This window comes from Varanus komodoensis, unplaced genomic scaffold (assembly GCF_004798865.1).
Source record: "Varanus komodoensis strain SLA01 unplaced genomic scaffold, ASM479886v1 scaffold11, whole genome shotgun sequence".
NCBI lineage: Eukaryota > Metazoa > Chordata > Lepidosauria > Squamata > Varanidae > Varanus > Varanus komodoensis.
In genome coordinates this window covers 29,272,310-29,297,815 of record NW_025335317.1, presented here as the reverse complement: position 1 = coordinate 29,297,815, position 25,506 = coordinate 29,272,310, and the positions used below count along the sequence as shown (strand labels likewise).

The window sequence follows — 25,506 nt, the reverse complement described above, 5'->3', positions numbered from 1 at the left end:
TGCTATCTGTATTTGGAATATAATGTCTACTGAATCCAATGAGAACAATACAAAACCAGTAAGGATGCAATTATATGTGCATTTAGAAAGAGAAAAGGCCAACAAATCCCAGCTGACTGGGGCATGCAGGGACTTGTAGGCCTTTTCTCTGTCTTAATATGATTGTAAAGAGGCATCCTATATGAATCAGAGATAATATAGAGTTATGGGCTTTCATAATTTAGCCCTGCATGAGAAGAAACAATTTTGGAAGAAATTCTAAATTTTTAGTGCTGAACAAAATTAATAAAAACAGCAAGTTTGAATGATGCAAGCTTCATTCTTTCATACAGTTAATCCTGCCAGAAAAACAAATGAATAACAGGCAGGCCTCAGAATTGTTCTTATCTCCATTGATGCAGAAGAAACTAGCATGAACTGGAGATGTGGAAATCTATTACAGTAACTGGATATGCTGTATTAAATAAGGTGATCCAATAAGAAATGTATGCAGATGTACTTTCTATTTTTAAAGGGACAACAACTGTCTCTAACAGATTATATGTACACCTAAAAATATTATGTGTGAATGCAAGTAACACTGTATAATGTAGGTAAGTTTGTTAAGAAGCTACTAAGTATGCACTTGGTGACAAACAAAAGTTGTGTAGTGTGTGACGCAGAATGAAAAAATCCTTTTACTAGATGAGGCAATTCCTTTTAAACTGTCACATCCATTCAAATTGCAATATGTTCATTGTAAGACATGGGCTTTCTAGAACCAAATAAAGGACAGATGGAACAAAATCTTGCTGGGTTTTTATTGTTTTTCATAAATTACAATGACTTTTTATTTGGTCCTTCTCCAGTGAAATATCATTTTGTCTCAAATTTCAAACTCTTTAAATCAATGTCATAATTACTAAGGTTGTTTAAACCACAACATGTCTGTATGTCTAGTTCCATTTGAATTTATAGCTATCTTGTAAGTAAAGAGCATATAAGGTGGGGGGGGGAGTGCGTGTTCATGCACACAGAGAGAGGGATGTGAACTTTTACAAAATACATTGAGTATGAATGCTCCAACTTTACTACTTTAATATGAAATCAATTTTGCTTCCTAGAGTAAAGAAGAGGAAAGTTTAAAACTTTTAAAACAAATATTGTGTGAACTTGCTAAATTTGCTATTCCCTCTTTTATAAACCCTTTGTTGAGGAATATTAATATACAGTATACTATATATATATATATACTATGTACTCATAAATACTATACTATTTATTTATTTATTTTATTAGAACATTTCTATATGAGTGGGTGTGTAGAGAGGGAGATGCATACTTGCATACTTGTCCTGCCAATGTGTTTAAAAACATACAGGAGTTTTCAAGAACTGGCACAGCCACAGTGCTGTCTGTGACAGCATTAATGGGCAGTCAGGTTGAATAAGCAGTGCCAAGCCACAGCCGTTTGCATTGTACAGACCTGGTAACCTTGGGTTATGGTCTGTTGTTTGGCTGTGCAAGCCTTGCTAACCTTCTTTTTCCCAGGTTCACACAATGTAGTAAGCTGCAAGTGGGCACTAAACATTCAAACTAGTTGCCAGCATGAACTACCACTCACAGTGGCTTGAATATGTGCAGTGAACTGTTCAAGGGTGCAGAAAAGGACAATATGTTCGATACAACTCACTATGCCTCCAGCCTTCTGTTTTGGTTGTTTGGCCCACTGCATCCTAAATGTTGCTTTATCAATTCACTGTATTGATCCATTCAATGGCCCTCACAGTAAAATGTATCAATTTGCAGAGGGCAAAGTTCAATTACATGGGTCGGCTATATCTGTTAAAACTAAAGAAAACAAAGATTATATTTAGTTGGATAATATTTTAATATTAGGCTACATATCCTAATATGTACCCAAATATTAAACGTCTCCTTAATGTTCTTAGTAAAACTGTATCAATAGTTTATGTGGCAAGCTCACCAGTACCAGAAATAAATAAAAGAACATTGCAATCAGGTTTTCAAGGATACAAAATCATCTGTAGATCACTTTATTAATCAAGTCTTTATGGAGATAACAATTAAAGTTACCAAAAAAAGTTACCTGTTCAGTGAATGGGATTGGGGGTAAGAACTGTCAGTACCTCAGATAATGTTCCTAATAAGCTAGATCACTGGAGGACATCTTGCAAAGTGCCCCCCATGGCAAAAACAGCTCTAGCAATTTGCACAGGTATGGAACAGCTGTGAGGTAATACATTCTTTGCATGGGCCTCTTTCCTCTCCCAAGCACTCCTCGTGTTCTTAGACTTTCCCATCTCCCCTCTTCCAGTTCTCTCTCCCACCCACACAATAGCCTCTTCCAGTTGTGTATCAGCACTACAAGAAGAAAAGGCAAATGTGTGGTCCCAACCTAGCTGCAGCCTCCTTTGCATGTAACTCTATCCTTTCCCACTTATGAAATATGTATTATGGGTGTGCAATGCATGCTTACACCCTTGTGTATCTCGATAGTCAAGAGACCTCATCCTGGGTTGTGCTTCTCATGAAATTAGGATGAAGGACTTTAATACATTCCTGAAAGAGTTCAATAAACTACCTGAAGACTTAAAATACTTTTAAAACACAAAACTTGCAACAAAACAAATGACAGATAAATTTGCCTTGCAAAAATTTGTGTGCACTCTAACAGATGTTGCATTCACTTTCATTTCCCCCCTCTTCCAGCTATCCATATAGTGAAGACTGTAGCCAGGGAATGCAGTATATGAACACTAGATGTCCAGCTTGGTGCGACAGGATCCTTATGTCACATTCTGCCAAAGAGTTGATTTTAAAGGTAAGAATTGGCATGGAACTTCATTTCTTTAGCTTATGAGAATTGCCTTGAAACTGCTAGAGGGATGGCAAATGGTTTATTATTTTAAGAGCAAGTTTCTAGTCCTCACAAGCTCACAGTGTGTTATAAGCACCGTCTTGTGCTCCCTCTACTTATATGGTATGCCTTTTAGTTTATTAACATACTTGGTTTTCTTTTCTTCTTCCCCTTCTTCTTCCTTCTTTTTAGACCAACCTTCATTTATACATGTTCTTGTTGCAACTGACCTTGGTCCTGAATTACGGTTTGTTGTTATTGTTGTTGCTAGTTGCGAAGTCATGTCCAACCCTTCACGATCCCATGAACAACACTCCTCAAGGCCTTCCTGTCCTCCACCATCCCCCAGTCCACTTAAGCTCACACCGACTGCTTCAGTGACTCCATCTAGTCACCTCATCCTCTGCCATCCCCTTCTTCTCTTGTCATCAATTGTTCCCAGCATTAGGCTCTTCTCCAGTGAGTCCTTCCTTCTCATTAGGTGGCCAAAGTATGTGAGTTTCATCTTCAGTATCTGGCCTTCTAAAGAGCAGTCAGGGTTGATCTCCTCTAAGACTGACTGGTTTGATCTCCTTGCGGTCCAAGGGACTCGCAGGAGTCTTCTCCAGCACCAATAGTTCAAAGGCCTCAATTCTTTAGCAAAAGCTAAAATACCTCCATTGATGTCAATGGAGAAATTTCTCCTTTTGTTAACCTTCCCTCCTATAAGGAGGGGACAAAAAGTGTGTGTGTGTGTGTGTGTGTGTGCGCGCGTGAAGGTTTGATCCTACCAAATTAGAAGGGTTTGCCTACATGGGAACTGTCTGCGTGTATGATTGGACGTGCACTTGAATTGCTCCCACAAGAACAGATCCTGGGCAGCACCCCACATAGTGTGGCTTTAGTTCCCTGTATCTGTGTAAGCCTGGCATGTGGCCTTTTAAGATATAGAAAGACGGAGCCCTTTGAAACCCATTTTTCTTCAACATAATTTTCTCTTTTTCTTCCCAGTTTTTGCCAAATTTTGTTTGTTTGTTTTAGAGAAAGAAGGCAGAGCTTCTATTGCTCAGTGCAGAAGAATGAGGAAGGATGCAATCTGGATAATGAATGCAATGACAATGATATTATATTCATGACAACTAAAGATGATGAATGCTATTTCCTCATTGAGATGTCTAGAACTTGCAAATAGAATTATGGGTTGATTTCTGTTTTATACAGGGTGGATAAAAATCAACATTTTAAAAAAAATTAAAAAATCAGATTTTAAAATTTAAATTGGATTTAAATTTAATTTTTTAATTTAAATTGGATTTTTTTAAAAAAACACTTTTTGAGGAAAAATCTATATAAAGATCTATATAGATTTAACTATCTATATAAAGATTAACTATCTATATAATTAACTATCTATATAAAGATAGTTAAGATAGTTAGATAGCTATTTAAGATACACTATAATCCAAAGGTTATTCATCATGAAATAAGGATTAGTTTTTAATTATGTAGCATGAGGTTGTATATTCATGCACTGTTTTAATTTGTTGGTAACTGAATTTCATTGATTAATTCACAATGTCATGCTCTTCCAGAGGTTTCTCTAAGATTATGGGACAATTTTTCTGTCTAGGATACTATCATAGCTGCTTGGTTTTAAAGTTCTCAAAACTGTGAATTTGTGTTTGCAGAGATCACATGACTCTTCTTCGCAGCAAAATGTTATAAACACCCGGATTTGAGAAAAAAATCTTAATCCCATTGTTCCTTTGCACATCTATGCACATAGAAACAACCCCTTACCTCTAAATGCTAAGGGTTTTTTTGTTTAAATCAATGAATATAAGATTGTTGGGAATGGAAGATTGTTAACCGATGCTCGGCTGCTGGGGCAATGCTGGGGCAACTTGGCTTGCGGGCCGACAGAGAGGGCTCTGCATGCCTGCTGTGGAACGCATGCCATAGGTTCACCACCACTGCCCTAACCCTACCCTTGTGCACTCTCCTAACCCTAATACAGGGGTAAAATACCATAGAAAAGAGGGTGATTTTGAAAAGGCCTTCCTTGAGTAGCTTTTTCTGCACAGCTCATCATTTCTGCCCATTCTAAACACATTCCAGTGATCAAAACCATGCCGAAACACCTCGTTTTTGTAACCCTAACCCTGCCCAGCTGAAGACCCCTAACCATACTATAAGGGTAAAGTTCGATTGAAAATAGGACGATTTTGAAAAAACCTTCCTTGAGTAGCTTTTTCTGCACAGCTCATCATTTCTGCCCATTCTGAACACATTCCAACCATCAAAATCATACACCTCATTTTTCTAACCCTGACCCAGTGATGGTGAACCTTTTAGAGACCGAGTGCCCAAACTGCAGCCCAAAACACACTTATTTATCACAAAGTGCCAACACTGCAATAAAACCTGAAAATTGAGGTTTTTGTTTAGAAAAAACAACTAACCTTGGCAGTGCACTGACCGGCCATGTGAAAGCTTGGACGAGTCGCAGTTATGAGCTGCAACTTGTGACATCATCACCAGGTGCCACTACTCCTTTCCGAGCATGCGCATGGCCTCTGTGTGCACTGTTCTCCGATGCTTGTCTGCTGGGGCGACTTGCCTCGCGTGCCGACAGAAAGGGCTCTGCATGCCCACTGTGGCACGCATGCCATTGGTTCGCCACCACAGTTGTACATGGACACATCTCAAACCAGATGGGGGCCCCACTGTGCATCCTTCCAAACTCAAGGTATCTGGCATGGTCATGAGAGAATGAGACACATTAACTACCTGGAATTACTAGCATACTTCAAAGCTCTCAGCTCCTTCAGAACCATCTTGATGGGCAAGACCATGCAGATAGCAACAGACAACATCTCCACCATGTTTTATGTGAACAAACAGGGGGAGACAAGATTGGTTCCCCTTGCACAACTGGCTTCTTGTCTATGGAACTGGTGCATCAACCATAGAATGGACATACAAGCAGTTCACTTGGCCTGCATCGAGAAGGAAGAAGCTGATTCCTTGAGCCGTTACATGTCCACGACACACAAATGGGAACTCAATCAAGAAATCTGTCCCCATCTCTTCAACCAGTGGGGAATGCCCTTGATACACTTGTTTGCAGCCCATCAAAACAGAGTGTGCAATACTTACTGCCACAGAGCAGGGATGGGACAGAACTCTGCAGGTGATGCGTTCATGATCTCTTGGAACAGCGGTCCATTTTATGCCTTTCCTCCAATACCATTAATAATGAAGACATTAGTGAAGATCACATGGGACAACATCACTGGCATACTGATCACTCTGTGGTGGCCTGACTAGACCTGGTTTCCAACCCTCCTTCAGCTGTCCTGACGGATGTATATTCATCTTCCGGAAATTCCATACCTGCTCACTCAGCAATAGGGTAGGATTTGACACCCAGACTTGCACATGCTGAAACTCATGGCATGGCTAATACACTGACCTTGGTAGCCATAATAACCTCAGTACCAATGTCAAGTTCGGTACCTGCATCTGGACATTCAATACATTTTACATTCAGCCCTATGCCCAAATACTCGATCATATGGCTTGAAATGGAAACACTTTACGTACTTTGTGACCAGTAACAACTTCTTGCCTGAATCTGCAACTATAGAGAACATTTTACAATTCCTTCTTTCTCTATACCAAGGGGGCCTGGAACCCTTATCCATCAAGGTATACCTCACAGCTATATCATAGAGGACATATAGAGGATTTGTCTGTGTTCTCACACCAACATGTTGGTTCCTACAAGGACTCCAAAACCTACACCCTTCAATCCAATCATTTGTACCGACATGGAGCCTTTTTTGCATTTTTTTGTAACTTGATGGCACACTTCCCAAGTGTGAACTTTGTAGGCGACAATGTTGTGTCCCAGTGTCACGTAAAATAAACGTATGTATGCTATTTGTACACCTGTATGGCTTCAGTTTTATGGTGTTGTGCTGCTTCCAGTGTGTTATGTTCCAAGCACAGACAGCTGAATTGATACCACCAGATGTTACATATGCTCATGGTGAAATGCAGCTATTATCAATAATATTTCAACCTACTGTTGCAAACAGTTTTATACATTTCAACATGCTGGCTAAACACAGTCCTGTGAACAGTGAGAAATATACAGCCTTGCTTTTTGATTTGATTCAAGAAACTGAAAACAGATTTCAAGATTTCTGAGAAAATAATCACTGTTTTGGTATATTTGCAATTTCATTTTCAGTTGACATAAATATGCGACCTGCCAATTTTCAAATGGAATGCATAGAGCTGCAATCTGACATTCAAGTCCTGTCTTCTCAGAGACAAATATCCCTCACTTCACAATTACACCTTATTCATCTCTTCACTTTTTGGCAGCACCTACATTTGTGAGCAACTAAGAGTAAAATTATAAGCAAAACATCTGATGAGCACCTTGAGAACTCACTGAGAATTGCAACTACTTCCATCAAGCCAGTTATTGACACATTATTGCACCAGCTCTCTGCTCAGTTTCACGCCTGTGGCAGCTCAGAGCTTTTGGATTTGCTTGGAAATCATTTTCTCCGAGCAAGTCCAAGACCTGAGACAGACCAGATAAATGAGCATGGGGAGCTGGATCCAGCCCGCAGCCATAGTTTGAGGACCCATGCCCTAGATGTTCAGTCCACTGATTCCACCCTACTTAAATCCAGAGTAATTCAAATAGATGCAAAAATGCCTCTCTGGTCATTTGTTTGGACCACTTCACTACTCTGCCTCATGTGGCAAATAACCAGGCCTATGACCCTGTTTGGGTTTTCAAGGCTTTCTACCTGTAACCCTAAGCTGAAGTTTCACCTTGCAGCCATGGAGAATTCCCATGCATTTTACCAGGGTGCCACATTGCTGCTCTCACCATCTTCCTGGTGAGAGCTTTGATGCTGAATCCAATCAAGGCATTACGTGTTGTACAGTGAATCCAGTTCTCTGAAACCAAACTCTTGCTACAAAGATATTTTTTACTACTATGATTCTGCTCTTTTAAAACACCTCTTTTTTCAAACATATGCAGAAATTCCTGTCTCTGGTTGTCCTTTTCAACCCCTCCTCTGTCTCAACTCAGAAACACTCCAGCCCCTAGACAATCTTGGGGATCCACATTTTTTCCAACCCTACCCCTACCTTAAAGTTTCAACTCACCCCTACCCGCTGTAGAGAATTCCCATTTGTTTTACTGGGCTGCTACCCATGTTCTTCCTGGGAACTGCTTAGCTTCAGTGCAGAACCTAATCCCTTTCCAGGTCCCCAAGAGCTCTTCCATTTTCTCAACCTAGTCCTAGAATTTCACCCTCATGCTTCTACCATATTTGAATCCTTGTCCATTCAAGTATCCTTGTCCATTCATGCAGGAATACCACTCTCAAGCTGTTCTTTTATACTACTCAATTGCCTGCCTCATCTGGGTAATATCCAGACTTCTGGCCATGGGCTGGTATCCCATATTTCCTATCCCACACCCAAACCTAAAATTTCACCTAATCCTAGCAGACATAGAAAATTCCCATGGTTTTAGAGAGGGCACCAAATGTAGCATCCCCAGCCTTCTTCATGACCAGTCAGTTTAGGTACCCAATCTTTTTGGTAGCTCTTTTCTCCTAAGTTTTTCACTGGAGAATTTCACTCCAATGAGTGCACCCCATTTGCCACAGTGTACTTTCAGGTAATATACAAATGCAGATATGCATCTTACATATTCTTCTTCTGGACGTTCATGTTTGCTTCTCCCATCTCAGCAATTCCCAGGCCCCTGGATATTCACAGGGGTCCAAAATGTCCTAACCCTAAGCTTTAGTTTTACTGCAACCCTCACAGTCACAAAGCCATGGTTTGGGATAGGCTGCCCCAGTGCAGCACCCATGGTCTTCGTCATAGCTGCTCAGTTTTGTTACCCTCTACAACCCACAGTGCCCTGATTTGTGCCACACAAGCCACCAGAGTGCCCCTCCATTACTTGCATATGCAAACACCAACCAGCACACATTTTGGAGTCCTGTGTATTATGTCAGGTATACTGGCTCTTTCTCTTCCAGTGTCAATTCCTTTTTTTCTAAAGTGGAAATAATGTTGACCTTTTTTCTTGTTAAAGGAAAATGCACAATGAAGTCCTTCACAAGTTCATTTTGCAAATTGTGTCCTGTCAATTTAATAACACAGACTTATATGTTTAGTATTGTTCCTCTGTCTAACCACCTAACCCATATTCAAAATCTACAAATGGTTTAAAATTCTAGGGTTTTCCTTCATATCACTTATTTGGCAGCCACGTATAGCTAAGGTACTAAGCCTTGTCTGTGTTTAGCTACCATTGCAGGTTTAATCTTAAAACAAAGGAGCTCTAATCTGGCAAATCTGTGGCTTTCCAATGCTGGGAACTGATCATGCGGACACCTAGAGCCTTTAACTCCAGACCACCAGGCAACTCTTTATCATAAACTTTCTCCCCACTGCTATATTTGTTGGTAGTTTCATTTGCTAAATTTCTGCAAGTTAGATGGACAGCTGTTAAAAGCATTCTGCAAAAAAATCCTGAAGGTAAATCAGTGTCTGTTGGTCTCAGTTCCATATGTGTAAAATGGAAGAGTTTCTTTGTCCCAGGTGATTTATGGGGACAAATAAAATTGAAAGCATTTTGTTAATTTTTAAAAGTGCTGCACAACAGAGGTAGAAGTAATATTTTCAAAAAGAGATTTTAGCACAGCAGAATAAGGGGAGAGCTTTTACTAATCCCCAAATTAGCAGACAGCACAAGACATTGGGCTCCACACAGTAGGCCTTACAGATTGTACAGGCATGGGGCTGTAAACAACTTCAGCACAACCTCATTTATCATGCTATGGTCGGTTACCTCCTCAGCATGTTATTTTATGCTTGCTGAGCCCTAACACACCAAAGGTTGCCCGCTGCTTGGGAGTCACAGAACTGCCTGAGAGCATGGCGTAATGAATACTCAGCTGAGTGGAGCGTGTTTCTGTTCATGTGCTGCTGTAATTTGTTTATCTGTCTAAAGATTATGCACTTGAAAATCCACAATTTGATGCTGCCTTTGTAAATTATCAAGTCGCTTTTGATGAATGTATCTTCACTTCCAATGGCAGTGGCATTATGAGCTTGAAATATTGGAAAGTGTTCATGCATACAATGCAGAAGGTTAGGGTTTTTCACTTATATAGGGGTTTGTCTGTACCTATGTATAGATGTAGATTCCTAGGCAATCACTTTCTCTAGAAAACAAATATGACCTTACACTTCCTCACTGTATTAAAGACAATCCCTTTTAACTTTATAGTCCCAATTGCAATTGTTTATATATAAAGTTCCTACCCAGTCAAACTTGACTTGATTAAAGATGAGAAGCTTGACTGTTTTTCATCTGAAATAAATTAGGGTGGAAACTATTTGCAAGCACAGCTGTGGTCTTGTGCTGTATATATGTATGAAAGATGTGGGGAGTAGGGTGTGGGTTCCAGACTGAATTATCTTGCAGTTTAACCAGCCTGAGAAATTGCAAGACAATCCCTCTCTTTCTTTTAAGTGATTGGTTTAAGGGGTTCATTATGCTAGATAAACAAATGCAATAGGATGTCAATTTCCTTACTTGTTTGAAGAGATGAGGGGAAGAAAAGGGAATAAAGTGCCAGCATAGAACAGAGCAGAGTTTTATGGGGGGGGAAACATAATTCACCCAGTACTCATTTTGAGGTGTGTGTCTGTGCAAAAATCCATTTAAATCAATAGCAGCATTCAATTGATTTTAATGTTTCCAGATTTCATTCTGAAGCTGCAGTCCTGAGCACATCTGGTAGAAGCCAGCTTCACTGAAATTAAAGGGCTTTCTCCCAAATAAATATGTTTATAATTGGGATGTCTGGAGGAAGGAAAAAAAAACATTTTTCCTCAAATGACAACATCTAGCTATTTTTCCTTGTACAGTGTTTCCATTTTTGTACAACAACCTGCTCTAATTAGTATTAAGCAGAGTTGATACTAAATCTGGTAATAAGATTAGAGTTGAAAGAATTAATCACTTTATCAGTGGGCCTAATCGATTGGGACATTTACTAGTGGATTTTAAAATACAAGTTTAAAATCTGTGAAGACTGACAAATATTTCCAGCATAAATAGCACAACTGAAAAAGTCCAAAATATATCTGTCAACTTAAACATTCTTTAGGAACACCACTGTCTCAAGCTGGCCTGAAAATGTTGCATGGAATTCACTGGATTCCCTACCACAAAAATATATTATTTATTTATTATTTAAAACTTTTATATGCCGTCCTCTATGCGTGGCATCTCAGGACGGCTTACAAACATTAAAATAAAAAACAATTAATACAAATATAATTAATTGTATAATTAATACAAAAATTAATACAAATATACAGCCAGTAAAAATAAATTAAATCAAGAGCATGTGGGTTCAAAACGATAATTCTGTCCATACCTACCCAGAAATTAATACCAGCTAATTCCATAGGATGCACTCCCCAAGTATGTATTATTTATTATTATTATTATTATTATTATTATTATTATTATTATTATTATAACATTTCTATGCCGCCCCTTGACTGTAACCTTTCAGCAAGATCTGACAGGGTAAGGTAAATCCCACTTCGTGCAACAGTAGGCAGTGCATATAAGACTGCAACCTTAGTTAGACTTCCTGCTACCAAGAAACCCACCTTTATTAATAAGGGCAGCATTATCTATCTTAGGTACTGGTGTAATTATAATTGATTGGTTAATTAATTGGCCAGTGAAAATCATGCTGATGAATTAAATAGTGGTTTCAATCAGTTGACATTTTACAGAAGATATATAAATGATTCCACCCTTGCTGGTGTGAGTATTTCTGTCTGTGATATGATTCAACCAAAGTAAAGTATTTTGAAGTCCTGCCATTTTTAATAGGAGTTAAACAAATGTTCAGTTCATTTGTTGGAAACAGTTTGGAATGGGTTTGAATTTGGCTGGATAGTGGCATGACCAGATGCATATATACAAAATTACCACCGGAAAAAATGGAACAGTGGTGTCTGTTTTTGAAAACTTTTTCAAACACAGTTTCTCCATTTTGTTTACATTAACTGTACAATCCTATACCTGTCTACTTACAAGTAAGTTCAGTGTGATATAGTCTGAGGCAAGTGGGTATAAGATTGTAGCCTATGGTTGCCATTCTATGCATATTTAGACAGGAAAAAGGCCTATATCTCCTAGCACAGACCAGCCAACTATACTGGCTCTGGAATACCAGAATTGTTAGGCTTTTCTTCTGGCTATGTATGAACAGAATCATGCCTTAAGCATAACAGTGGTTCGTACATTCCTAGATGGGCAGTGCAGTGTGAGTTAATGTCCAAAGGCAGGTCTTGCAAAACTTTTACAAATGTGTGAATCAAGCACTCACTCAACTAGTGTCACCCCATTCTTCTAGCTAAAGTAAAAATATTTAGGCCAAATAACTGCATCACAAATTTAAATCTCAGTGAACGCTACTTGTTTTAATGGATCTTACTGCCATATATGAATAGCATGGTGTTATGCTCACTTGTAGCACTGTGTCACTTATATCCCTGTGCATTTGATCGTGGTGGAAATGCTTTCCAGAGAATATAAGAGCTGACTTAACAACCTGTCTTATGTTCTTTATCCTAGTCAGAAAATGATGAAAAGCAAGTGGTATATGACCATATTGGACCAAATGTCTGCATGGGGGACCACAAGGTAACCTTGTTCAGTTCTAATGTGTCTATAGCAGGCCAGAGGGTTGCTGTGAGGGTCTTCTGTGGGATCTGAAAGGACAGGCCCTTACTTCATAACCCAGCTGATTGAGGCCTGCAGATTTTATCCCACAACAGGGTGAGAGAGTCCAAGAGTGTTTCCAGGCACTTGATTGAGCAATTGGCTTGCCTTATTTATGAAATTTTACAGCAGAGATGAGGGTCCAGATAGCATTAACTTCCTCTTATGCTAGTGATGGGCTACTCTATCCTGAGTGAATGTGTTACTCAGAAACTAACTCACCCATGTGCACTTGGGCAAGTGTTCTCCAGCAAAGCAAACTCTTGTTTTATGTAAATGAGCTTTTGCAGATGTCTGATTTCAAAAAGCATCTTGGGAGCTGTAGTCTGGAATCACATAGTGACTTTTTAGAGACAGAACTGTGGCATCAACAATTAGGAAAGCTTCTAAGGAGACCATAGGATGACTATAAATGTGCAGGGCCAGATTGATAGCGAGGGTGGTGGGGGAGAGCAACACCTGATTAGGCAAGGAAAGAGTTAATCCAACCAGTGCAGCACCTGTGCAGAGGTAGCATTGTTCAAATAAATTCTGTGCATGCTCAGACAGTGTGATCAGTTTTGAATTAATTGCAAATTTGTAAACAACTGTTGCAGGCTCTTTAAAACAGTGAGCATTACAAATGGCTGAGATTCAACCAGCAAGCAGACCAATCACAAATTTTTGCAGCATCATTACTTATAACCTTATGTTTTCCTACTGTTTCTATCATTTTTTAAACTGCCAAAAATCAACTAAGGGGTGAAAGATGAAATAGTGTGCTAAGACCTGTACTTCTGGAAGCACCCTGAAACTCTTTTAGAAGACACACTGTTACTTAAATTAAGTTGCATAGCGCAAGAGAACACTGTTTGGAGTAAACGTGCACAGGATCAGAGTGGAAGAGAGTGGAATGAGCATAGGATGTTTTACCAGATTAACTGAAACCTGTATGTAGGAAGATGGGCATGAAAAGCATTCATCTTTCTTAGTTTCCTGTGGAGTTAAACGGGGCTTCCAGAACAAGGGCTGACAGTGCTACCAGCGAGAAAGTATGCCTCCTAAACACTGGAAGGACTGTTAGGAAACATGGAAGGATTATGAGTGGAAGACAATGTCATCTTGATCTGGACCCCCAGTAAAATGTTGCGAATGAGGCAGAGCACTGGCAATAATGGACTGCTGTAATTAAAAAAAGAGAGAGAGAGAGCAGTATCAGGTGGGATGCAAATAGAAGACAACAGCATCTGGACCGTTGTAAAATGCTGCAAATGAGGCAGAGTGCACAACTTATAAATGGAGACAAAAAAGAGGTGGGAGAAAGAGAAAAAGGGAAGTGTATTTGTGTATTTCAAATTCAAGTGCTTGTTGGTTGAGGGCCTTCTGTGCTTGAAAGTCTTTAGGACCCCTGATTTTTTGAACTTTTAAATTTGTTGACTGCACCACTCTGTACCCCATCCAATGACCTTTGATGCTGTCCCTTTGAAATCAGAAAGTGAGGACTTTCCATGACAGCAGGGAGACTCTACGGCCCTTGACATGCAACTCCTTAACAGTAAAGCCCCATTAATGGTGCCAGAGCTTAGAATTTCCCAATCCAAAGGTGCATAAGCCAGCATGCTCCAGGGACATGAATGACTTTTACTGCCCCAAGGATCCCACTCACCCTGATAGCCAAGCACTTTTGTCTTGTTAGATTTGTTGAACCGAGAGGGGCAGGAGAGTGAGATCAAGCTTCCTTTTAGAGATGGCACTTGGCTCTCTCTCACACATGCATGCATGCACGCACACACAAACACCCCTATGAAAGGATATTGAAGCTTGTGGTCCTAATGACATTAACCTGAAGCCAAAGAACCTCTAAATCTATGAAAAATAAAATTCCCCCTCCCTAGTGTTGTGCAGGCTACACCGAAGGCAAAATTCAGCATGATATGGTTTGAAATAATATTTAACCATCCAAGACTATCTTCTCTGATTCTTACACACCAATAAACAGGCTCTCGTGCTAGAAAAAAATTGGGACTTTCTTTCTCCACTTCCCCATAAGTCTTGCATTTGGGGTTTTGGAGTGGCTGCATTCCTAAGCATACTCAGCTGTGAGTAAATTCCATTGCCGTCAATGGAACTTTGGTCTGAGTAAATCTAGTGTGGCTAGTCACCAGGTTACTTGTCCCTTCTAGGCAAGTCTATCTAGAAGTAAGCTCCGTTAAGTTCAGTGAAGCTTGCAGCCTGAGGCATGTTTAGGCAGAAAGCCATTCTGCACCATTGAGTGGGATTTTCTGCCAAGACACAGAAGAGGCTTTGATCTGATGCTCCCTTATTTGCAAATACAGGCTACTGACCATGGCAGGCTTGTTCCCTGAGAAAACAGCTTTATGTGTTTAAGTATGACGTGTCCAGCCTGAGCACAAGAAAGAAGTCTTGGCCAGCCGTCAGTGATCCAACAAATTCTTCCCAGGGGAAGGTGGGGATCCGGTGACATATGGGATGGCCCTGCCTGCAACTGGCTTTAGTTCGTGGCTATGTTTGTGAAGGGGGAGGGGAATGATAGCTGGGGATAGCTCCACTTGCTAATTTTGTTTTCTCTTCTCCTTCTCCCCCCCCCCCCCACCCACCCACAACTTTCCTTTCTGCAGCCCGTCTTCCTGTCCTTTCGAATAGCCACTGGGGCAGGTAAACCTATTGCCAATGTGCACAAGTGTTGTGTCGTGCAGTGATGTGGTGGTAAATATCACATTAGATTTTTCTTATCTCCTCTTCCTCCCCCACCTCTCTTGCTTCCTTTCACTTGTTTCAATGCTTCCTCCCCCCCCCCCCATACCCTATTCCTGTGGGGCGTGTTTTTTGTTTCTTTCATTTTTAGTCTTTAAAAAACATGCGCGCACACACACACAAAAAACCCCTGCCAATCAATTCTGCAACAGGAAAAAGATGCCTTCGACATGAGAAGATCTTTCAAGAAAGCTCCTTATAAGCAAGGAGGAGGACAAAGCAGAAGACCTTGAAGTCTATCCCACAGTTTAAATCGTGTCAGCTCTATTCATCCTTCAAGTCCTGCGTGCCATGTTATTGTTTTTATTGTTGTTGTTTTAGGCTGATCATACACTATCTTCTACAGCATCTGGACTGTAGTCCCGAAAAACAAACAAAAACGAATAAGAAAAACTCTCATACCTCACCGTCTCGTATATTCCTGTGACATCAAATATGAACTTTTTATTTTTATATGGAGATGCATATATTATGCCACAGACAGTCTGATTGCCAAAAATGAAACTCTCTAGTTTGCCACAGTGTTCTGTGTTTTAGACTTCACTGTGTTTTGTTTTTAATTTGTCAATGTGAAATTATATATGATATATATAATATTCAACATTTAGGACCATTTTCATCACCCTTCTCTAGCGTAGAGCTAGGTTGGGATTTTGTACATTGCCTTGTATAGTAGTCTCACTGTGATATTGTATCTTTGACCAAGATGTATGGTTTCTGTGATGGGGGGTGGGTAATTAGGGTTAGATGGTTGAAGTTGTTTGTTCTTGTTTTCCCCATTTTTATAGACATTTTGTTTCCTCGTGTTATTTACTATACTGCCATGTTCCATGGGTTTTGAATCACACAACAGCAGCTGCTTTCTATGCTTGTATATATTTATATATTTGTATGTGAGTGTGTATAGAGATATATATATATGTATACACACACAGATATAGAAATAATTTATAATTATAAACTGTTTCTCCTGATAGAAAATAGATTTTTCAAACTAGAGTTAAAATCTAGCATAAGTACTCCTTAAAGCAGACACATTGAAATGAATGGATCTTCCCATTCATTTCAATGTGTTTACCAATGTAGGATTTTACCCTAGCCCAACCTGTACACCCTTTGTGGCAGTCAATTCCACTGGGTGTGTCTCTCTGTGTGTGCAGGTATGTCCTTTCCCATGGGCCTAAACTGCCATCAAGATCCATGTGGCAGAAGGTCATTTGCCGCTAACACAATCCCAAAACATGCTTACTCTGAAGCAAGTTTACTGGGTTTTCTTGAGAACTGCAGGTTTACCCAGAAGTAGGTGTAGCTAAGATTGCTAGGGAATAAGTAGCAGTGAGCCCTAAGACCTTACCTCAGAGGGGAAAATGCCTAGGATCCAAAAGCTGGGTACATGTTTTAGGATGTGGGTGTGAATTTGTGTACATATGGACCCACTTGAGATTCATTTCCAAGATTTCTTATTTAAGAACGGGTAGCCTTAGTGCCCAATCAGCCCAAGGGTTGCCTTTGCTGGTGTGTGTATATAAAGCCAGGACACTTCTCCATCTGCAGACTGTAGTCACATATTTAAGCAGCAAATTCTGGTGCTGAGCATTGTAGCTGAAAACAATAAAAACATGAGGGAAAAAACAAACCAGCCACACACCAGGTAGCAATTTTTCAGTGTAGCAAAGGGCCAGAAAGAAGGAGCGAGGCAGGGGTCGTGGGCCATAAACCTTAATGCTGGTTGGAGACTTTCCTTTGCCCACCTTTCTCCACCCCCATACCCTACTCCTCTTATTTTTAACTCTTCCTCCCCCACCCTACCCCCCGTTGTACAGCATTAAAAGGTGATTAGTGAGTCTGTTGATGAAACACAAATGGAGGACTTTATTGATTTCATTTAGAACACTACCGAGTTCAGGGACTAGGAGGTGGCGGGTGTGCTGGGTATAAATCACACGCTGGAGCTGTGTGTGTGTGTGTAGGGGAGGATAAAATCTGAGGCAAAGGGTTGCCTTCTGTTGAGCACAGAACCGGCGCCACACACACACAGCGCAGAGTGGGTGAATCACTGGGTATATATGAAGGCATCAAGGATGGAGCCATGTGGGAATTGGGAAAAAGGTTGTATTTGGCGTGTTCACTTTGAAATGAGCATTCTAGTTTTCAAGCAATAAAACTGATCATGGTGAAAACGGCTTCGTGTTTCTCTCCTCCCCCGCCCCGCCCCATCCCCTCCCCGCTTAGAGACTTGCTCCCCACCCCCCACGTCCAGCTGAAAAGTATATTTTTGAAAGGGTGAAAGAGCTCTGCTGAATTTCTAAGCGGAGAAGAGGAGAGCGGAAGCTTCTCTTCGACTGTCGAAGTCTTTGGGTGCCATAATGGCAGTGCACACCTGGGTGCGGTGGGCAAGTGAAGCAACACATTCTGCACATGCTCAGACGTATGCTAGCCGTGGCCACTCCTTCGTTTGTCGAATTAACTAAAGGCAGAGGGCAGCATTTCCCTGTACCTTGGTTAAGGGTACGATGCTGCATCCCTGAGGTGATCGCAGGTTTTCAAGCTGGCCGCCCACCCCGAAAAAAGGCTGTGTCTGATCATGTAGTCACTACTGATTTCACCGGTTGTACTGGTATAAATTAAGATATCTGTTCACATTACCTTTCAGTCCAACTACTTCAGGGTGTTTCCTGTGCACATTTATTCAGAGATAATGGCCACCGTTTACTAGGATTCATTACTAAATCGGTTTGCGAGGTCTCCAGCAGAGAGAAGAGCAAAGGCGGCGGGGAAATCCCATTAAAGCCAAGAGTATTTGAGACTGCAATGGCAATTGACTTCAATCACACGGTGGTGACTTCGCTGGGCTGTTAGTGGACCATTAAAGTAACTTCGATAAAGCGAATTTCAAGACTGCAGCCCTACGCGCACTGAGTCAGCTGGGAGAAGTATTTCTTACCGGACTTCCTTCTGAATATACATCGAAAGCTCGGAATCGAGTGATTTAAACCGAAAAGCCGCTCTTATTATCTGGATTCCTTTCTTTCCCTTCTGCCTTACCCCACTTCATCATAGGATTGTTTAATAAGTTCTACCTGCCTTAGGCTGCTATTCACTGACGTGGGAATGACTCCTATGGACTTCAGTGAGGCTCATCTCTGAGAAGACACGTTACAGGCTTGCCCGGCAAAGTACGTGTTCAGTGTTCAGCCGAGGGTTACATTGAGATCTTGAATCTAAACCAAAGCGTCGTTCAAGGGACAATCTGTCCTGCAATTGAGGAGAGAGGAATTCCTACATGAAAGGCCCCTGTGGAATTTGAGGCATCTGCTGTCTTCCCTCCCCCATTTATTTTTCGCTGAGCGTTGCAAAACAAAACCTGAGCCACAGTGAAAAGGGGGAGAAAGGTAATGCTCTTATCCAACCCCCTAATAGTTTAGTTCATTTTGCACCTGCAGTCTTCGTTTAGAGAGGGCATTCCAATGCGTTTGCAAAAGGAAACAGAAGTTCCTGGGGGGGGGGGGAGAGACTAGATGCAAAAAGAAGGAGTTTTAGCAACTGTCATCGGAATAGGCCCAGTGAAATACTTTCCCCTCAATTGTTCGAAGTGCATCCATTCTCTGTACCTGCAAGTACCTAGCTGGTGGGTGTTTTTCGTTAAATTGAGATCAAGAGCATATCATGGGAACGACACAATGTCAACGAACTGCTGACTAATTCAACTCAATCCTATAACGTGTCCATTGGGAGGAACACGTAAATCATACTGAATCCATTGGGACTTACTCCGAAGTAAATATTTATAGGATTGCAGCCTTAATTAATTCGAAGTCAGTGTACAGGTTGTTTGAAACATCAGTGAAGGTCGACTTGCAATTTAGATTCGTTAGAATCTCCCCATTTCTTTTCAGAACAGTCCAAACCTGAAAATGTAAACCAGGCCAGCAGAGTGTGGAACTATCAAAGGCCAACCCAGCCCACAAGGCAGAAGAGCTAGATAAATCTCATTCCTGTTGAGCCGCCTGCAAAATAGGTAGTGCGTCGATCTCCTGGAAGCCTTAAGATCTTGTTAGAAACGACCATTTCCACTATGGTTCGTTCTAACAGCAAGTCGAAGTTGAGGCCGTTCGCAGGGCTGTGACTTTAATGTTGGCATCCGAGGATACATCTCTTCTTAAAAGGCTGTCCGAGTGCCAATCACACCGTTTAAATTATGGGTTAAAGCTGTTGCATCGTATGCGTACATGTACCGCGCCCACGCAGGTTTCCAACAGGTCTCCCATCCAAATTACTTGCTCTGCATCAGCCACGGCAACTGGCTTTCACACTGTGCCCTCGGCCTGCTCCAGAGACTAACCGTGTGCAATGAAGGTACATTTCGGTGGATGTGTCCTTAATGTTTTTCTCTGTTCAGTTTTTACTCACCAAGCATTATCTCATCCCTGCCCCTCGCTCCCTGTATTTGACGTTGTTTTCGCTTTTTTCAGACGGTAAACAATCCTACACTTTGTGACCTTGCCCCATGAGTGCTGCACCTGTTACTTGAAACTAGCCCTGTTTACACCCTGTTAAGGCCAATACAATTTCCTCCCAGTAAGTGTGTATGGCAGTCTCTTAGAACTGCGCTCCACTGAACTTCCAAGTAAGCATCCATAGGATCAGACTGCGCGACAAACGCTTGAAACGCTAACGAGTTAAGGTCCAAGCCTGTAATCGTCACTTACTATGAAGTAAGCCCTAGTAAATGTTGAATGAAGCGTGAACTCAACAGGACTGCGGCGCAACTCATATCTGCCGAATGCTAACACAAACTCAAATAGTCCCACGATTCCTATTGATGTAGAAACTTGGCGGTGGCAGCCTTCCTTCTCACTGAAATCAGTAAGACCGGTAGCCGAATTGCTCTTGAAGCAGAGACTTCGCAGCAGAGCAATCCTAGGCGTGTCTAGTCGGAAGGTGGTCAGTTCCATTGTGTTCAGTCGGCTTCAGTTCTTGAAAGTGTGTTTACAATTGTAGCTAACGGATTTAGCTCGGAAGAAGATGACAGGCACTGGCCACCCAACCGTCTTAGCGTTTGCTAGATCAGGCTGTTTGCTGTTTTTACTGTCCTACTGCTTAATCCGAGACTTGGGTTCAGATCACAGTGCTTTGGGAAGCCTTGTTTTCAAGCCCTTTTGATTTCAGGGAAGTTGTCCTCATCCCCAAGTCGTTCTATACTCGTGAACTGCTGTAGGACTATCCCGGCTCGCCCAAGACCACACCCCTGTTTTGCTGTCCTTTCGCCCCCAGGTTTCGCTGGCCCAGAGCTGAAACCGCCATTTAATAGTCCCAGATGGAGCTTGCATTTCCTTAGGCAAATAAAGCTACTGAAGCTTAAAGTGCTAACAACCCTTTAAAAGATGCACTCATTGGGGCACTAGCAGGAAAGGAAGCATCTGTCCATTGCGCAATTCTACAACTCACGGCGACTCCAAATAAATGTTCTAGAACAGGCAGCTATTCAACAGGTGAAGTGCTTTTTTTCTAGGCTCTCCTCTCTTCATTTCCAGTGCAGATTCACAATAGGAGACTACCAGGTCAAATGGTTTCTCCATCTAAAGGGTTCAGGAGGAACCATGGTTTAGCAAGATATTACCTTTCAGTGTCAACAAATACTGGGCTGACTTATTGTAAGGTTCATGTGTTCCTATGTAGCCCAGTACTAACAAGCAGTAATGAACAATAGTCTCAGGCATCATGGTCCTTCCCATCTCCTGTTTCCCCATCCTTTTCATGGTGGACATCATTGATAGAAAGGGACTGAACCTGGCTCCTTCCATATTCAAAGCCCACCTTCTACCACTGAGACCATCCTTGGCCTGATTCTGTTTTCATTTGTTTCCTTTTAAGCAGTGGCAGCACCAGGCTAGATCAATGGTCTTCAGCCAGCCAATTGCAGCTCTGCACGGACAGACCCTGTGAATCCAGAGGCACTGGGGTGAATCTTCTACAAGGAGAGTTCCATTTGATTGCCTCACTTGGAGCTGGAGCAAACTTGGATAGGATACCTCCTGTGGCCTGTTCCAACTCAGCCAGAGAGATAAGGGAGAGAGATGAATTCCTAACTACAACTACCAAAAGAAATGGTTTGTAGTCCTTAATCCTTTGCTCTCTCACGGCATAGATAGGCTTTCCAAAAGGGGCAGCTCCCTGTAGTTTGTTGTTAATACTGACTTGTCATAGAAGGAGTTAGAAAACTCTTCATTTTAGGAAATCCACATCTAAAGGGGTCCAGGCTCTTTAATTCTGGAATTTCTGCCCAGGCCACAAAATCATGACAGATCTACCCACAGCTAGATTATCCCTTTGTCCTAGATCAGACCTAGCCAACTTGCAGAAAGCAAGGGAAGGGACTAGATAATTCCAGAGCATTGTGCCTGGCAAACCACAGTAAAAATGCCATTTAAGTAAGTTTTCTACATTTATTTATACACAAGTCAGTGGCTGGGTTCAGACAACAGGATAACCCACACTCAAGGATTGATCATGGATTGCCAATTGACCCAAGGGTTGTTGTTGAAATGTGGGGTATCACCTTTCCTGGATTAGCAGTATTAACAAGTCATGGCTTATTAATCATGAATAATCCATTAAAAACCCATCATTTGTTGTTGGGCTATGAACTGTGAGTTGTTCCCACTCTCAGCCAATAGAATAACCCATGTTCCAGTAATGATGACAACTCACTCAGCCCTTAAGTGTGGGTTATTCTGCATTCTGAACCATGTCACTGGTTCCATGCAGTTTATGGTCTTGCCATTACATTTTGCTGCTTGGTTGGGTGGCAAGTATCAATTGCTGAAATAAAATTACTTCAGTGTAAACAGTTTCAGAACTTGCACCTACCACTGATTATTACTTATAAGAACAAGAAGATAGGAGCCATACCAGTTTGTAGTTCATCCAGAACTTAATAGGCACTTGAGAACACTAGGTCAGAATCTGCTGTTAATGCAGTTTGCAGCTCTGACCACAGGAAAAAAATATTTTAAAAAGATTCTTGGCATGGGTAGAGTGCCTTATGTGAGTGCATACTTCCAGCAGTATTGTGCAACAACACTTTATGGCCATCTGGGATGAAAGTTGTTGGACCCTCTGGTCAGGAATGCTATTTTGGGGTATGCTGTTGCTGCTTATTATTACTACTACATTGCATTGACAGTCTGCCTTTTTCCTCTTGTAAGGAAACCAAGGCAGCCTTCACAATTCTCCTTCACTCCAATTTATTCTCACAACAACAGCATGAGGTAGTTTAGACTGAGAGTCTGTGACTGGCTGAAAGTCACCCAGTGAGTTGCATGGCCAAGTTGAAACTAGAACCCAGATCACCAGTCCAATAGTCTCACCATCATACCAACTCTCAGCTTTGAGTTCCTGCACTTCTCATCACAGGACAGGATAAGCCCTGGCACAGAGAGTCAGGCACAGGGACTCTAAAGCAGTGCATTTAATACAGTCTTTTTTCACAGATCACACACACACACACACACACACACGATTGGATCTGGACCTAATATTTGGAGTAGATCCAATGAAATTAGTGAGACTCATTAGTCATGAATCAATTGATTCTCACTAATTTCAGCAGGCTTACTCTTTAGTATGACTTAGTCTGGATCTAAGCTCTTAATGCATCCTAGGCATACAAACACAGGAAGCAATGTCAGGCCGTTTTTTTATCAAGGTGCATCCAAGTGTCTGGTTTTGTTTCTTTGTTTTGTTTTGTTTTTTTGGACAGGGATCTTTTCCCATCACAGGCTTTGGAACTTGGACTTATGTCTGGGAAGCAAATGCTGTGCCACTGAGGAAAACCCCTTCTCACTGGGATCAGTGGCATTTACTCCCAAATAAACATGCACAGGATTGTAGCCATATCCTGGAATTCATGGGTTCTGCATACGAGATTTAGGTATCATTATGATTTGATAATATATAAAATTTATGTTTATAAACTAGATTTGAAATTTGAATGAAAATGGTTAATATATTTTAAAAAGCTTAAAATAACTTTGAAGGGTATGAAGGAAAATTTATACATTCACATTTAGTTCATTTTTTGTTTCATGTTTATATTTGTTTTCTTCCCTACCCAAAGAGCATTACTGGTTCTTGTTTAGTACCATGGAGCTATACACTTTCTGGACAAGGCACGGGAGACCATGTGGGCCATGAAGGAGCACAGTTTTTCCTAAAGCAGCAACACTATCAAAGAGTAATGGCTGATATAGCTGTTTTCATGTAACACTAGGAAAAGGGCCTATTTGTCCCTTTCCGCCAACTGCTTTCTTCTGGTCCATTCAGTTTTATTTTTATTTTTCCAATTCCCAGTGCATGTCAAACCAAAGACAGGATGATAGGAATCTCAAACCATATTTAGCTATTCAGTTTGTTTTTAAAAAACCCATGAATGCCTGTCTATTAATGTTTCTGTAATTGCTCCTGTACTTCTCATAGCAGTGAAACAATGAGATATTCAGCAGCTGAACATTTTTCCAGTGGGCAGATGCAGTCTTGGGAATGGCATCACCCAAAGAGGTCCAGTTCAAAGCACTCTAAAACTGTCCCTGCAGCGTCCCTGGGGACTGAAGCCACATGGAGGATGCAACGTCTGACCTGGTGCACCACTTTGGCAGGCAAGACTTGCTGACAGCCTTTCACACAAGCACTGTGGCTAAAAAAGAAAAAGAAAAAGTTGCAATTTTACCACTGGGAAGCAGCAGCAGTTGCACCGTTTCGATCCTTCTTCCTTTGTATGACCGATGGTCATGGAACCTGGTTTTCAAATGAAGAATGCATTCTCAAAGAGGGATTTTTCCCCCTCTGCTGGAAGGCTGTTAAAGACTCTCATGGGCATCTGATTCTTACTCAGGTTTTGAGAGTGTGGAAGACTTGACTGGGGCTTAGCAAGTTGCCAGCTGTGAAATGACCTATCCCCCTTTCGCCTGAAGTGTTTTCTTCTGGAGCAAAGCATACCACTGCAACCTGACTCCCAGACATGTTGTTTTTAGCCCCATCTTCCCCAGTTGGCTGCCTTTCAGGTGTTCTACTTCAATTCCCATCCTCCTCAGTCAATCACCCTCCTATTTGGAGGATCCCAGCTTCAGGAAAATGAAGTCTGGAGGAACATGCCAAGCCTAAGTGTACTTTGGATGCAATCCAGTTCCCTGAAGCCCATGCTAAAACTTCTGTGAATTATAATCAGTCAAGTTTGCAGTCTTTCCTGGAAATACACTTGAAAATAGAAACAGAGAAACAGAGTGAGTCAGAAGGGGCCTCCTGGTCCATCTAATCTGACCCCCGGTTCCAGTCGCCTCCACTCATGACATGCCTACCACGTGAGTGTCCAGCCTTGAACACCCTCACTGATGGGGCTTCAGACACCTCCTATGGAAGCCCATTCCATACCCTAGGGGTCCCAACCGTCAGGAAGTACTTCCTGGCATCCAAATTGAACCTTTGCTTTGCTCCATTGGAACATGTTCTGCCCTCCTCTGCAGGGGAAAACAGGTCTCTACCAACCTCCCTGTGCCACCCCCTCATGTACCTCTATGTAGCCAACAGATCCCCTTGGAGTCTCCTCTTCTCCAGGCTGAAAAGACCTAGTTCCCTCAGTCTTGCCTCATACGGCTTTCCCTGCAATCTGGCCAGCATCCTTGTGGCCCTGTGCTGCACTGATTCCAACCTAGCTGTAATGTGGAGCCCAGAACTGAATACAATACTCCAGTTGTGGGTGCACCAGAGTCATATAGAGTGGTAGAAATACCTCTCTCCGTCTAGAAGCCACAGTTCTGGCTATGCAAACAAGGGTGGTATTTACCTTCTTCATCACTGCATCACACTGCTGACTCATGTTTAGCCTGCAGTCAACCAGTACCACAAGATACCTTTCACAAGTGCTGCTCTCCAGCCACTTGTCCCAACCTGTACTTATGATGCCCATTCCTATACCCAAGTGCAAAACCTTGCACTTATCTGCATTAACACCATCCTGTTATCCCCTGCCCACTTCCATAGTCTGTCC

The 25,506-nt window shown here is 41.6% G+C and overlaps 1 protein-coding gene across 5 annotated transcripts in view; it reads left to right on the top strand.

Moving 5' to 3' along the window:
- The window catches only part of INPP5A (inositol polyphosphate-5-phosphatase A), a 429,997-nt gene extending 412,356 nt beyond the window's left edge, over positions 1 to 17,641 (top strand). For 3 of the 5 annotated variants that reach the window (XM_044420719.1, XM_044420716.1, XM_044420720.1), the window contains 4 exons: positions 2,713 to 2,824; positions 12,561 to 12,629; positions 15,326 to 15,362; positions 15,614 to 17,641. In XM_044420719.1, coding sequence (XP_044276654.1) covers positions 2,713 to 2,824; positions 12,561 to 12,629; positions 15,326 to 15,362; positions 15,614 to 15,663 — 268 coding nt within the window. In that variant the 3' untranslated portion in view covers positions 15,664 to 17,641. Of the gene's footprint in view, positions 1 to 2,712; positions 2,825 to 12,560; positions 12,630 to 15,325; positions 15,414 to 15,613 lie in introns of all 5 variants that reach the window. The other 2 variants (XM_044420718.1, XM_044420717.1) reach the window with 2 other exon arrangements.
- Positions 17,642 to 25,506: the final 7,865 nt, after the last annotated feature.